We start from the raw sequence: 12,985 nt of genomic DNA on the forward strand, positions 1-12,985 counted from the left end.
ACCTTTGAAACCTTCTTTCAAAAACACTGGAGGAGGGCAACAAGTATTGGCCCAAATATTAGCAAGAAATTTACAAAAAGTAAATGAATGGGAGCATCTGTAACTAAAGGCAATTTCCCCTCAGGGATCAATAAAGTATTTCTGATTCTGATTCTGATACATATATATATATATATATATGTCTTTGTTGTTGGTTTGTTTTACTTGAAATATATATAGGCCCATGTCTATGTGTGTGTGTGTTTGTGTAATTCTATATCATGATGCAAAATAAATAAACAAATTTTAATAATACAATAAAATAAATAATTAAATTAATATAATTAAATATATAATTGATAAAAAAAATATCCTTGTTTGTTGATCATATCTAATAATCCCATCCAGCTAATTTTGACATTAATATTCTTGTGACTTTTAGGTCGTAGTTGCAGATTTAGGGACACGCTTCATTCATACTGCTTCTGGCTTCCGGGTGGGAACTCCTCTTCATGTCTCTCCATTGAAGGAAACTGCGGTTTGAGAAAAGCCTTCATGGCGCCGCCGCGCCGCCATGTTGGCTCAAAGCCTACAGGCCTGAAAGGAGAATCCTGGGTAACGGCTTGGCGCCAAAATGGAGGAGAGCGGAGCAGTTTCATAACCCCCGTGTGGGAGGAGCCTGCTTTTCTGGAAGCTCCGCGGAGCTGAACGTCGGTCGGTCCGGGCTCGCGGGGCGACAGCGGCGGGGGAGAAAAGCACCAACCAACGGCTGGAAAGTGTTTGAAACGGAGAGCGGAGCTCGTGGCGAGGACTTGAACCGCGAGTTAACGGCTACCGGAGGACTGTGCGTGTGCGTGCGCGTGTTTGTGTGTGTGTGAGTGTGAGTGAGTGTGTGTGTGCATCCCGGCAGAGTAACCCGCGGCTGCCTCGGGGACTGAGGATCACTGTAACCCACCTGGATCAGCGCCGCGAGCCGCCGGATGCACACCGTGCACCGGGCTGTTCCCCCGCTCTGAAGTCCGTCACCGGGAGCACGAGCGCACACACACCGGCGGAGGAGTTTACTATAATGTTTGTTTGACAAACCACGTATGGTTTCGAGATACCGGGAAGCTGTGGGAAAGGCGGGGCCGAACCGGTGGACTCCCAAACTGGATTACTGAGCTCCCCCAGTACCGACTCACCCACAGCGACGCAGCGTTTTTTTGGAGCCGGGGGGCGGGGGGTCGACGAAGGAGGCAACAACTGGAATTTAGCAGCCTTTCTTTGGGAACTCTTTACCGACCGCCGCCGCTGCGGACTTCAGTTATTTCTGTCAAACGGTCAGCGGCTCGTGGCCTCAGGAGCACCTCCAGGTTTTGGGACGCATTATTATTATTTTTTTTGGGGGGGTGGGGGGGTAATTTTTCCCCAGCCGGGGTCGGACTATGGCGGACGACGACATCCTCTTTGAAGATGTGTACGAGCTCTGCGAGGTCATCGGCAAGTAAGTGTTGCATTTGCTCTGTTAGCCCTTTCTGTGTGTTTTTAACGTTTGCAATCAGCTGCTCGTGATAGCTTAAACGGTTTGGCACGCGCAAGATGCACGCTCACACGCACACTCAAAAAGGCGTGCATATTTGTGCAGCAACTGTGGTCATCATAATTAAATGTATAGTGACCTTAACCCTTTAAAAACCTGGACTGACATCATTTTACTTGTGAGCTTTCACACACCTTTCACGTGCATATAAGCCCGTGAGCAAATTAGTGCTTTTTTGAAAAACATGGGGGGTGAAGGCAATAAGCTACCTGGTGAGAAATGTTCTCCAAGAAAAATGAGAAAATTATTATTTTTGGTTATTGCCTTTATTTTAAAATGTTATGTTGTTGCTCATTGTCTCCCTCCCATGTTTTTGAAAGAAATCGAGCCAGTTTTCCCAGGTGTCAAAGGGTTAATGGTAGTTTACAGCAATGGTTCCCAACTGGTCCAGACACTGGATCTAGATTTCTCTCTGCTGACTTGTGGTTTTGGAAGGCGTGTTAGAAAAGACTGCCGCTTTTAATTTTTAAAAAAAAATTTTTGAGGGGGAAAAAAACTTTTGCATTTAAAAAAAAAAAATTTGGCCAATTTGTTTTTATTTTAAAAATAATATAATTAAAGTGGTATTTTCCTTTTGTTTATTGTTTTCCCATTCAAATTTTTTGATAATCAAAAAAAAAAAAAAACCCAGAAGAAACATGCCTACCAAATTGCAGGCCCACTGAAATAATTTGCCAAAATTAAACAGTTTATCAGAAAAAAACAGAAATTATCATTAAAGTTTTTATTTTTCCGACTGTCCTTTAACGTATCATGTCGGACATTTCCCCAAATCACTCACTTGCGGTCCATTCAGGATGGACCTGCGACCCACTTTAGGACCGCGACCCACCAGTTGGGAACCACTACGCTATCTTACACCCCTCAGGAACACTACATTATAAATACACACAGGCGTGTCCCAAAACAATTTAATCCGCATGCATTATTGCCTTTTTATGGGCGCCGTGGACGTGTTACCATTCCCAGTTTTATTGCTTTATTCAAACATGAAGATAAGCTTGACTGTGGTAGTATTCGTCAGCTTCCTGCACGGTGTGTGTGTGTGTGTGTGTGTGTGTGTGTGTGTGTGTGTAGCCTTACATTGTGCATGATAGTGTGTGCTTTGACCCAGTGGCAGTGTTGGCAACTCGCTGCAGAGATTAAAGGGCAGGGCACCAGACCATAATGAGTCATGCACGCTGCACATCTGGTCATCGTTAGTGACTGAAGGTCTCATCCAGGCTACTTTGTGTAGTATTCACTGCAAAGGGAAGAAAAGGGATAGCAGCTTCAGATTTTTGGGAATGTTTTTACAGAGAGAGGTGTCTGCATTGTGTCTCGGTTTGCAGAGTAAGATGCTACATTATTAACCCAATTGTTAAGCGAGGATGTGTGTATCACAAATGCATTTCATCCTGTGTTAAAACCCTTTCAAACCTGGATTGACATACACTTTCTTGTGCTGTGTTCAGATGCCTTTTACCAACTATTTAACCCTTTGAAACCTGAGCGGATTGGTTTAACTTCTTTCTAAAACATGGGGACCAACTTGGCAAGAAATGTCCTAAAATTGCAAGAAACTAGTTAAAGGTGACAAGAAAAATCCCTAGCATTATTAGAAAATGATTTTAAAAAATAGGCAAAAATGTCCAAAAAATGATATAGTTATAATACGTTTATAATTAAAATTATGTTACAGGGTAAAAAAACAATAATGTATGAAATAAATACATATATATTTGATGTCAAATAACAATATTAGTAAGGCAGGATTATGCTGATTATTTTCCCATAAAACACGTAATTTCATTCTATAGAGTAGAGAAAACATTAAAAGCATGTTGCCAAGTACTGTAAAAATGTTTTAGACATTTTGCAGCTTAAATCACATTGCAACGTTAAAATATGGATAATGAACTTAAATATTTGTGCAAGTTGTATTTTGGGAACTTCTATTATCGGTTACTGTCTCACTGAATATGTTAAATACTAATGATTTAAAAATGTTAGTATGGTAATAATATAAACGTTCATTTATGTTATTTTTGTCATAAAATTCTCAAAACACTTAAAAGCACATTGAAAATAAGATTTTCGTAGTAAGCACATGGCATTTTCATGAAGGTAAAAACTACTTTCATATGCAGTTTTAACCCATTTTAATTTTTAGGCAACTTGAAAATTTTTTTTTTTTTTTTTTTTAGCACACTTTCATCTTTTTAAAAAATATTATTGGTGCTTATTTTCAAATAATTTTCTTGTAACTTTTTTTAAAAAATTTTTTGCTCATTTTTGGGCCATGTCCGGGTTAGTAACTTGTTGCCGTCTCCCGATTCTTTTTAAATAAATGAAACCAGTTTGGCTGCAACAGAAACACATAGAAAAGCAGCAAAACTCCCTTTAGAATCATAGTTGGTGTTTCCGAACGATTGCTGTGATTCGTACTGCGGTTGCTACAATTACTTTCCCTTTTGTGATCCTGCTTTAGAAGCAACAAAGCTTGGTGTGTCATTATCTTTTATCTGTGTAATTATAATCTTTTGCAGAGAGGTAGAGAGTTGTGACAGTGTGTGAAAGTAAATGTTCCCATGGTGCTCGTGGGATGACAAATAACCAAAACCGGTTAAAAAATGGCAGTAAGACGTGTCCATTGTGGCCTCTTGGGTCATTCCTTTACGCTTTGTTGAGCTGCAGTACCTGCACCACACCTGGGACTTTCCAGCTTGATATGGCACAAAGGAGCTGGGTAAGAGGAGAGGCTGTGAGAGCTGAAGGGAGACAGTCACTTTGTTTTGATATTCAGCCCAGACAGCTGAATGAGAGGAGAAGATCTGTTGGAGGGAAAACTGTTTCTGCTTTGACCGACGCATGAATAACTGACTGTGTCATCCAAGCTGCTGGTCTTGAATGAAGCACTTCATTGGGCGTTACAAACAGAAGCTCCATGTGAATCAGGAGCTTGGCAGGCCTGACAGACGCAGTCAGTCAGTCAGAGCGGGCCGACTGGTTCTGGGACTTCTGCGGTGTCACAGAGATGGTTGACTGTTTGACAGGGTGATAAGACCTGCGCCGCACTGTACGTGTTTAGGCAAGCCTGAAAACTGAGTGAGTGCGCTGTTTTACCCCGAACAGTCACAATCGGTTTCTCTTTCTCTCACTCATACAAACGTGCTCCCAAAGGACTCCGCCAGCTGTTTCCAGGGTTCACACGGTCAGGAAAACCCCCGAAATGTCATGGAATTTGCAGATAGCAATATCTTAGCTTGGAAAATTTAATATACATTGAAAGTTTTGGAAAAATCATGGAATATTGTTTCACAAGCCTGCATTATAATGCGCGATATGTACCGGACTGCCAGAAATTTGAAAATCGCATGATAATGTCTGATTTTGCAGTTTGTAGCTGTGATAAATTGTGTAATTTTGGGTGTTTTTTTTTAAAGAAAAAAGTTAGCAAAATGTTTAAAGAAAATAAGAATCACATTTTTTTCCCTTTAAAAATCACAGACAATCTGTAGGAAAAAAAAATAAAACTCAATAAAACGTTTAGAGAAAAAAATCTCCCAAATATTTTAAAGAATTTGAAAAAAAACTTTTAAATTTGCCCATTTTTTTTTTTAGAAAAAGAAAGATATCGCCAAAATATTTTCTTCAAAAATAAAAAATAAAAAATAAATAAGTGAATAATAAAAAAATGTCAAAATGTTTTCTTTACAAATTGATACATTTTAAAAAATAAAAACAAAATACAGCCATTTAAAGTTGTTTGGCCCTCTCCTTCAGCCAAAATACATAAACACAGGTCCCTCCCCGGTGCTTAAAAATAATTTGACATGCACCCCCTGCCATAAATAACCAGCAGTCCCTAAAGTATATTAAATGCGCAACTCTAATCCTGCTCTGAATTAATGATTTAAAAACATTTTTTTTTAAAAAGCTATTATAATGAAAAAAGAGAGAATGGTCCTTAAATTTGCCTCAAAGTCCTGGAAAAGTCCTGGATATTTATTAATAAAAATGTGTATGCACTCTGTCTATGAGCCACGTGCCTTCATGTATAATATAAAAATACAGTGATCAGCATTTTAAATATGTGTTCAGGCGAAGATCTCGTGCGACAGGAGGAACACCTTTTAAAGCCAAACACTGAGTCACACAAACACACTCTGTGAATCACAGCCGCACTCGGTACACCGGACAGATTGTCTGTGATTTACAGTTTGCAGAAGAAGAGAGCGGCCTTTTATCAGCCGACCTGCTGCTCTCTGCTGCTGCAGCCTCGGCTTCCTTTTACGGCCGCACTGAAGCACTAATTGTGGTTTCTGATCCTAAAAGAGACTGGATTAACCGCAGGGAAACCCGACCAAATGACAACACGGCAGTCAGGGAGGGCATTACTTTAAAAGCCCAACGCCCTGAATCGTGCAGTGCGTGTGTGTTGGTGCGTGTGTGTGTGTGTGTGTGTGTGTGTGTGTGTATACAGATCCATATGTAGGTCATCCTGAACTGTGCTTGGAAAGCAGTGTTGTGATCCCGGCTCTGTGTGTGTCCGCTGGATTTAGGTGTGTGGCTCTGTGGAAAGAAAGGATCCACCCTGCAGATGTGTTTATATTTTTGCATCAGTTGACGATGCAAACATAAGATTTTTTGCCCCGTGCACGTACTTTCAGAGCATCGACCTCGGACAAAAGCTTGTCTGTCACCCACGTGAGTGTGTCGTGTACATCTGTCATGCTGTCAGATTGATCCTGCCCGTTGTGCTGCTGTGTCCCGAGGCACAAAAACAAGAGGACGGGGGTGATGGTGGGAGACGTTAGGACCAAGAAGACAAGGAGAGTGAATCTGGGATGAGAGTGAAAGAGAGGTTGGATGAGTGAGGGAGCAGAAGAGGTCAGGGGCGCAGTGGAGGGAAGCAGTCCATTAGTTTGACTCACACATTAAGAGACATCCTGTGCCTTCGGGACACGCTCTTTTCTAGTTCATCCTCAAAAAAAAAGAAAGTGCCAGTGTTTCTCACAGTGGGGGACGTAACGCAGCGCTCTGCATAAAGAAAGGGACGGCAAAGAAAAGATGTTGTTTGCTTTTGTTTTTCCTCGCAGCTCGAAAACTGCACTGCAGTTAATACTCGGTGACAACAGCAAATGCTAATTTCGGTGCATCAGAGCAAAACTGCACAGTGTCCCAGGTTTGGTTATGATGTCATGGTTGCAACATCCGAATGCAGTTTACACAGCGTGCATGCTGCAGTCACAGGCCGGTGAGAGGTTACGCAGACCCTCATTCCCCCTGTTAAAGGGACACTTCACCAATTTTAAAGTATAGCTTTATGTAAAAACAGTCTGTATGTTTAAATGCGTCAGTTTTTTTTTGTGTGCGTTCCGATGCCTTTCACAAGCTATTTGACCCTGAGAAACATGAGCATATTGGTTAAATTTCTTTCACAAAAAAAATCCCACAAACTGCAAAACATCAAGTAAAAATTGTTAGAAGGTAATAAGAAAAATAGTTTAAAAAATAGGGAAAATGTCCCAAAAACTATTTTTGTATTTACAATAATTTATATCTAAAATTATGTCACAGAAAAAATATAATAACATACAAAAAATAAATACATGTTTTTCAGCACATTTCAGGTCATGTTTTTTTTTCTTTTTTACTTTTAATTTATTTTATATATTCTTTGCTTGTTTTCAGGTATTTGTCTTGTAGCCTTCTTCAATAAAAGTTTCTCATGTCTTGTTTAGTTGACCCAGTAATGTCCAGATGTTTTTGGCCTTATTAGATAATGTGAAAGTATCCACTGACCAGCTGCTTTTCCCCATCATATGGGTAACTTAGAAATAAACCAGTTATAAATAAGACAAACCAACCCATTCTCACTCCGAAGTCGTCACATGGTGATGGTCGGCCATCTCCTCTGTGATATATACGGTTTCTGGATAAGTACCTCATACAAATCCACTTCAGAAAATCAGAAATATGTCTTTAATGGAGCCAAAAAAATGAGAGTTAATATTAGCTGAACGAGTCAGTGACCTACCTGCTCTGAATATTTGGACTCACAGTGGATTTAAAAGTGGATTTTGTACTAAAACATACATCTCTGCAGAGCTGATCTGCTCCACTGTGAATAAAACGAATTATCCACCATTTGCATACCTCATGGCCTGGGAGGACACTCGGGGGTGCTGTACAAAGCCTGAATGTCATTATAACTCTCGGCCTTAGGAGGTGTGTGTTAATGTGTGTGTGTGGTGCATGTGTCAGCTCCTGCAGTTGTGTGGCCTGGCGTGTCCCTTTCCAGGAGGTGACAGGGAATATAAGCCCGAGGCACAGCTCTATCGACTACGCATGTGTCCCATTCACCTCCTGCGGTGAACTGACATCACCCTGTAATCCGCAGGGAACCAAATACTAGTTCACTGTTCCTCCGCCGCCTTTTTCAGCTCGCTGTGGAAGAAATTATGGTAATAATGAGGAAGGTTTGTGTGTCTCCCTCATCCTTTCCCTCAGGAAGAGTAGAGTGCTTTCTTGTGCCAAGGTGCAACCAGCCAGTTTAGTTAATTATGAGTTTTAAAGGCTCCGCTCAGGTTTTTGTGTATTTATATGTGTGTGTGTGTGTGTGTGTGTGTGTGTGTGTGTGTAGGTGTTTGCACACACTCGTGCCCGGTGTGAAACACTGACCTACATCAGGGCAGGCAGCTCCGCTACCGGAGCCGTGTCTCTGACGGAGGCGGCCACAGGGCTCAGGTTGTCTGAGCATTGACGAATCGGCCGGAAGTTTCCTACAAATAACCCGACGAGGCCGCGGCTCCAGCAGCCCCAGAGGCCAGAGGTCAGGGGTTAAACACGGATATGTTTACAGCAGGGAGACGCAACTTGCTTTGTTTGGACAGCAGCCCCAAAATGTTTGACAGGTTTTAAGACATTTATAGGATTTTAGGACATTTCTAAGTTTCTAGGATGTTTTTTAAGTTTTAGGACATAGGAGGTTTCTGGGATTTAAGGACATTTTTAAGAATTTTAAGACATGTCTTGAATTGTAGGACGATTCTAGGATTTTAGCACAGTTATAGGATTTTAGGACATTTTTAGGACTTTAGGACATTTCAAGGATTTTAAGGACGTTTCTCCGATTGTAGGAAATTTCTTGTATTTTAGGAAAATTCAAGGATTTTAGGACATTTATACGATTTTAGGCCATACGATTGATTTCAGCATATTTCAAGAATTTTAGGATGTTTCTAGGATTTTAGCTTGTTAACAGGATTTTAGGACATTTATTAGGATTTTTCAAGATTTTAGGATGTGTCTTGGATTTAAAGATTTAAGATTTTAGGACTTTTGCAAAATGACAGGAGGCCAGGGTGCTGCTGTGGTCAGGGGCCAGTTGCAGCAGCACCATAAATGTTTCTAGGATTTTAGGACGTTTACAGGATTGTAGTACATTTCTGAGATTGTAGGACATTTGAAGGATTTTAGGACAGTAAAACTGGCACTTTTTTGATCAACAAGCTCTGTTTTGATGCTGTTTTATGCACTTTGGCACCTTATGTACTAAGAGCACAAAAGCAATTCCCAGTGTAATTCAATTTGTTTTTATTGTGAATAAGAAAATGGTTGGGGGGCCAGATTTGGCCTGCAGGTTGAGTATCACTTGTTCACATTGTCAGACCTCAGAGTGTTTTTAAACGCAGCCTGCATGGCTCTGAACTTAATGACAGTTTTTTTTTTTTTTTACCACAGAGGCTCCTCTCCTAGAAAAAGATATTATACTGGGGGTCAATTTGAATAAGAGCATCTGCCAAGTGGTGGAGTTTTCTGTCCCTTTTCAGTGGTTAAGATAACAGCTTGGCAGAGATGGCCAGGATGTTCCTTCTCTAACAAGTTCTCTTTAGCTCCGTTCTAATAAATCCATTTTAATTGGGAGTCTAAAGTAGGTGCTCAACAATACCCAATTAAGAAATGCGAGTTCTTGAAGTCATAATGCGATGCGGATGTGACTGAATGGGGTCCGTGGCCTCGAGGGAATCCACTCGTGGAGTTGTCTCCAGGGCCTCCGCCTGCACCATGTGTATAATTGTGTGCAGGCAGCTCGTATTAGACGATGTTGGCCTCTCTGTTGGGGTTTGGAGGAGAAAATCTGCTGAAAGGCTGGTTCCCTGCACGCACAATTACACATAGATGATATAGCAGAGAGATCTCGCACTCAACCACTGAAATATTTATTCACCCTCATCAAGCTGGAGAAAACACCCTCAGCAGGCCGCAGCAGCTCTCCGTGTGCAGCGCTAAGTGAAAGAGCTACGTTTTGTGAACAGGCTCTGTTCATTTCACACAATAGCTACCTGCTGAAGTCCCTTCCGTGTTTTTACATGTATGCTTTTTGTGGCTTTTAAGCTGTTAGGATTCAAAATTTCTCTAAAGTGAAACTCTTTTGTGTCATGATATTGGTTCAAAAGCCTTAAAATGTGTTGTGTTTAAACCTGCCAATTGGGTGCAGCGGAAACTGATACGGTGAATTTGTCACTAAACAGTTTTTTATGGAGCCTGCAGTTAGCAGGATCTCTTTTTAGGAGTCATGTTTGTGTCACCTGATGCATGTCGGGTCAGTGTTCTCTCACTTTTTGCTCTGTTTTTGTCTCCACCAACTATTAAGGGAAATATCCGTCTCTTTAGCTGCTAAATGCTCTGCTTTATGTTCACCAGCTGGTGTGTTTTTTCAACTACAGTTTTTTCTCTGACAGCGACGCTGTGAAGTGAACCAGGACATGAAGCTACGGGCCGGACAGTTTAACAATAAGGCTTAGGAATGTTTTGTTTCTTATTTTTATTTTTATTTTCTTTATTTTTTAACATTCAAATCAACTATCTTCAATGAATGAATAAAAATTATGATGCTATTAGATTGCTGCTATTGAACTTATATATCAAAACATATTTATGTTGTATACAAACATAAACATTTTTATCAAGTATAAAATATGTGATTAAGTGACTCTTACTGCCTGCGTGGCCTTGGATTAGAAATCTGACGGCTAGTGTGGCGGCTGCAGTAGAAATTAAAGCTGCAAGCAGTGATGAACAGGCCCCCGCAGGCTGGGGGTACTGGAGGTACTGGCGCCATGAGACTTTGTACGGTTTTGCTTGTTATATTTGCCTGCCAATTATCGCCTGTGTAGGTGAAAACAGCTTTGGGGGCTACTTTGTTGAAATTTTGTGGTGGGGCGCTACTGAGCCATTTTCTTGCACCCAAGCATGAGACACAAAATACAGAAAATTATCAACAGTCTGCAAAGTTTCAAGAGTTTTTGAACACGATAAAGCCCTCAAAAGGGCAATCTATTTACGTGAATAATAATTCCATCAGTCTCAACATTGGGCCTTAGGTCGGCGCTCAAACCCTAATAAAGCTGCTAATATTTTTTTAAACATCCGTCGCCATGCTTATTGGACTGTTATCGCCAGAGGAGAAGTTGCATAACATCACTCAATGGATACACAATTACAGTGCCTTGCGAAAGTATTCGGCCCCCTTGAACCTTGCAACCTTTCGCCACATTTCAGGCTTCAAACATAAAGATATCAAATTTAAATTTTTTGTCAAGAAACAACAACAAGTGGGACACAATCGTGAAGTGGAATGAAATTTATTGAGTAATTTAAACTTTTTTAACAAATAAAAAACTGAAAAGTGGGGCGTGCAATATTATTTGGCCTCATGCGTTAATACTTTGTAGCGCCACCTTTTGCTCCAATTACAGCTGCAAGTCGCTTGGGGTATGTTTCTATCAGTTTTGCACATCGAGAGACTGAAATTCTTGCCCATTCTTCCTTGCAAAACAGCTCGAGCTCAGTGAGGTTGGATGGAGAGCGTTTGTGAACAGCAGTCTTCAGCTCTTTCCACAGATTCTCGATTGGATTCAGGTCTGGACTTTGACTTGGCCATTCTAACACCTGGATACGTTTATTTGTGAACCATTCCATTGTAGATTTGGCTTTATGTTTTGGATCATTGTCCTGTTGGAAGATAAATCTCCGTCCCAGTCTCAGGTCTTGTGCAGACTCCAACAGGTTTTCTTCCAGAATGGTCCTGTATTTGGCTCCATCCATCTTCCCGTCAATTTTAACCATCTTCCCTGTCCCTGCTGAAGAAAAGCAGGCCCAAACCATGATGCTGCCACCACCATGTTTGACAGTGGGGATGGTGTGTTCAGGGTGATGAGCTGTATTGCTTTTTACGCCAAATATATCGTTTTTGCATTGTGGCCAAAAAGTTCGATTTTGGTTTCATCTGACCAGAGCACCTTCTTCCACATGTTTGGTGTGTCTCCCAGGTGGCTTGTGGCAAACTTTAAACGAGACTTTTATGGATATCTTTGAGAAATGGCTTTCTTCTTGCCACTCTTCCATAAAGGCCAGATTTGTGCAGTGTACGACTGATTGTTGTCCAATGGACAGACTCTCCTACCTCAGCTGTAGATCTCTGCAGTTCATCCAGAGTGATCATGGGCCTCTTGGCTGCATCTCTGATCAGTTTTCTCCTTGTTTGAGATGAAAGTTTGGAGGGACGGCCGGGTCTTGGTAGATTTGCAGTGGTCTGATACTCCTTCCATTTCAATATGATTGCTTGCACAGTGCTCCTTGAGATGTTTAAAGCTTGGGAAATCTTTTTGTATCCAAATCCGGCTTTAAACTTCTCCACAACAGTATCTCGGACCTGCCTGGTGTGTTCCTTGGTCTTCATGATGCTCTCTGCGCTTTAAACAGAACCCTGAGACTATCACAGAGCAGGTGCATTTATACGGAGACTTGATTACACACAGGTGGATTCTATTTATCATCATCAGTCATTTAGGACAACATTGGATCATTCAGAGATCCTCACTGAACTTCTGGAGTGAGTTTGCTGCATTGAAAGTAAAGGGGCCGAATAATATTGCACGCCCCACTTTTCAGTTTTTTATTTGTTAAAAAAGTTTAAATTATCCAATAAATTTCGTTCCACTTCACGATTGTGTCCCACTTGTTGTTGATTCTTGACAAAAAATTAAAATTTTATTTCTTTATGTTTGAAGCCTGAAATGTGGTGAAAGGTTGAAAGGTTCAAGGGGGCCGAATACTTTCGCAAGGCACTGTATCTCACAATTGTATTTGTGCAAATCTGCAATAGAAACCCACCTACTGTGTATTTTAGTTTGAGCGATCAGCCAAGATAACTTCCTAAACTGGCCGCTGTCGAGGTGGACGATATGGTTATGAACTGTCCTCCTCTGAAACAATGTGTATCTGTATTAAAGCAGTGCAGCGATCTGCAGCGTCTCCTCCAAACACACAGTCCTTAAGATATTTATAGAGAGTGCCAGTCAGTGGTTCACTTTAAACCAAGTGTAGACGTGATTTCCACCTCCCGAGGCTGTTGTGTATGCAAGGCAGCATCGC

General features: G+C 41.1%; 1 protein-coding gene across 17 annotated transcripts in view; it reads left to right on the forward strand.

Moving 5' to 3' along the window:
* Window positions 1–649: 649 nt before the first annotated feature.
* Window positions 650–12,985, forward strand: part of caska (calcium/calmodulin-dependent serine protein kinase a) — a 163,865-nt gene continuing 151,529 nt past the window's right edge. For 8 of the 17 annotated variants that reach the window (XM_088083760.1, XM_088083766.1, XM_088083768.1 and 5 more), the window contains exon 1: window positions 654–1,465. In XM_088083760.1, the coding sequence (XP_087939886.1) occupies window positions 1,407–1,465 (59 nt within the window). In that variant the 5' untranslated portion in view covers window positions 654–1,406. Of the gene's footprint in view, window positions 1,466–12,985 lie in introns of all 17 variants that reach the window. The other 9 variants (XM_088083761.1, XM_088083767.1, XM_088083763.1 and 6 more) reach the window with 4 other exon arrangements.

The sequence above is a fragment of the Plectropomus leopardus genome, chromosome 10 (genome assembly GCF_026936395.1).
Source record: "Plectropomus leopardus strain MGB_pleo_1.0 chromosome 10, ASM2693639v1, whole genome shotgun sequence".
In the NCBI taxonomy this organism is placed as follows: Eukaryota; Metazoa; Chordata; class Actinopteri; order Perciformes; family Serranidae; genus Plectropomus; species Plectropomus leopardus.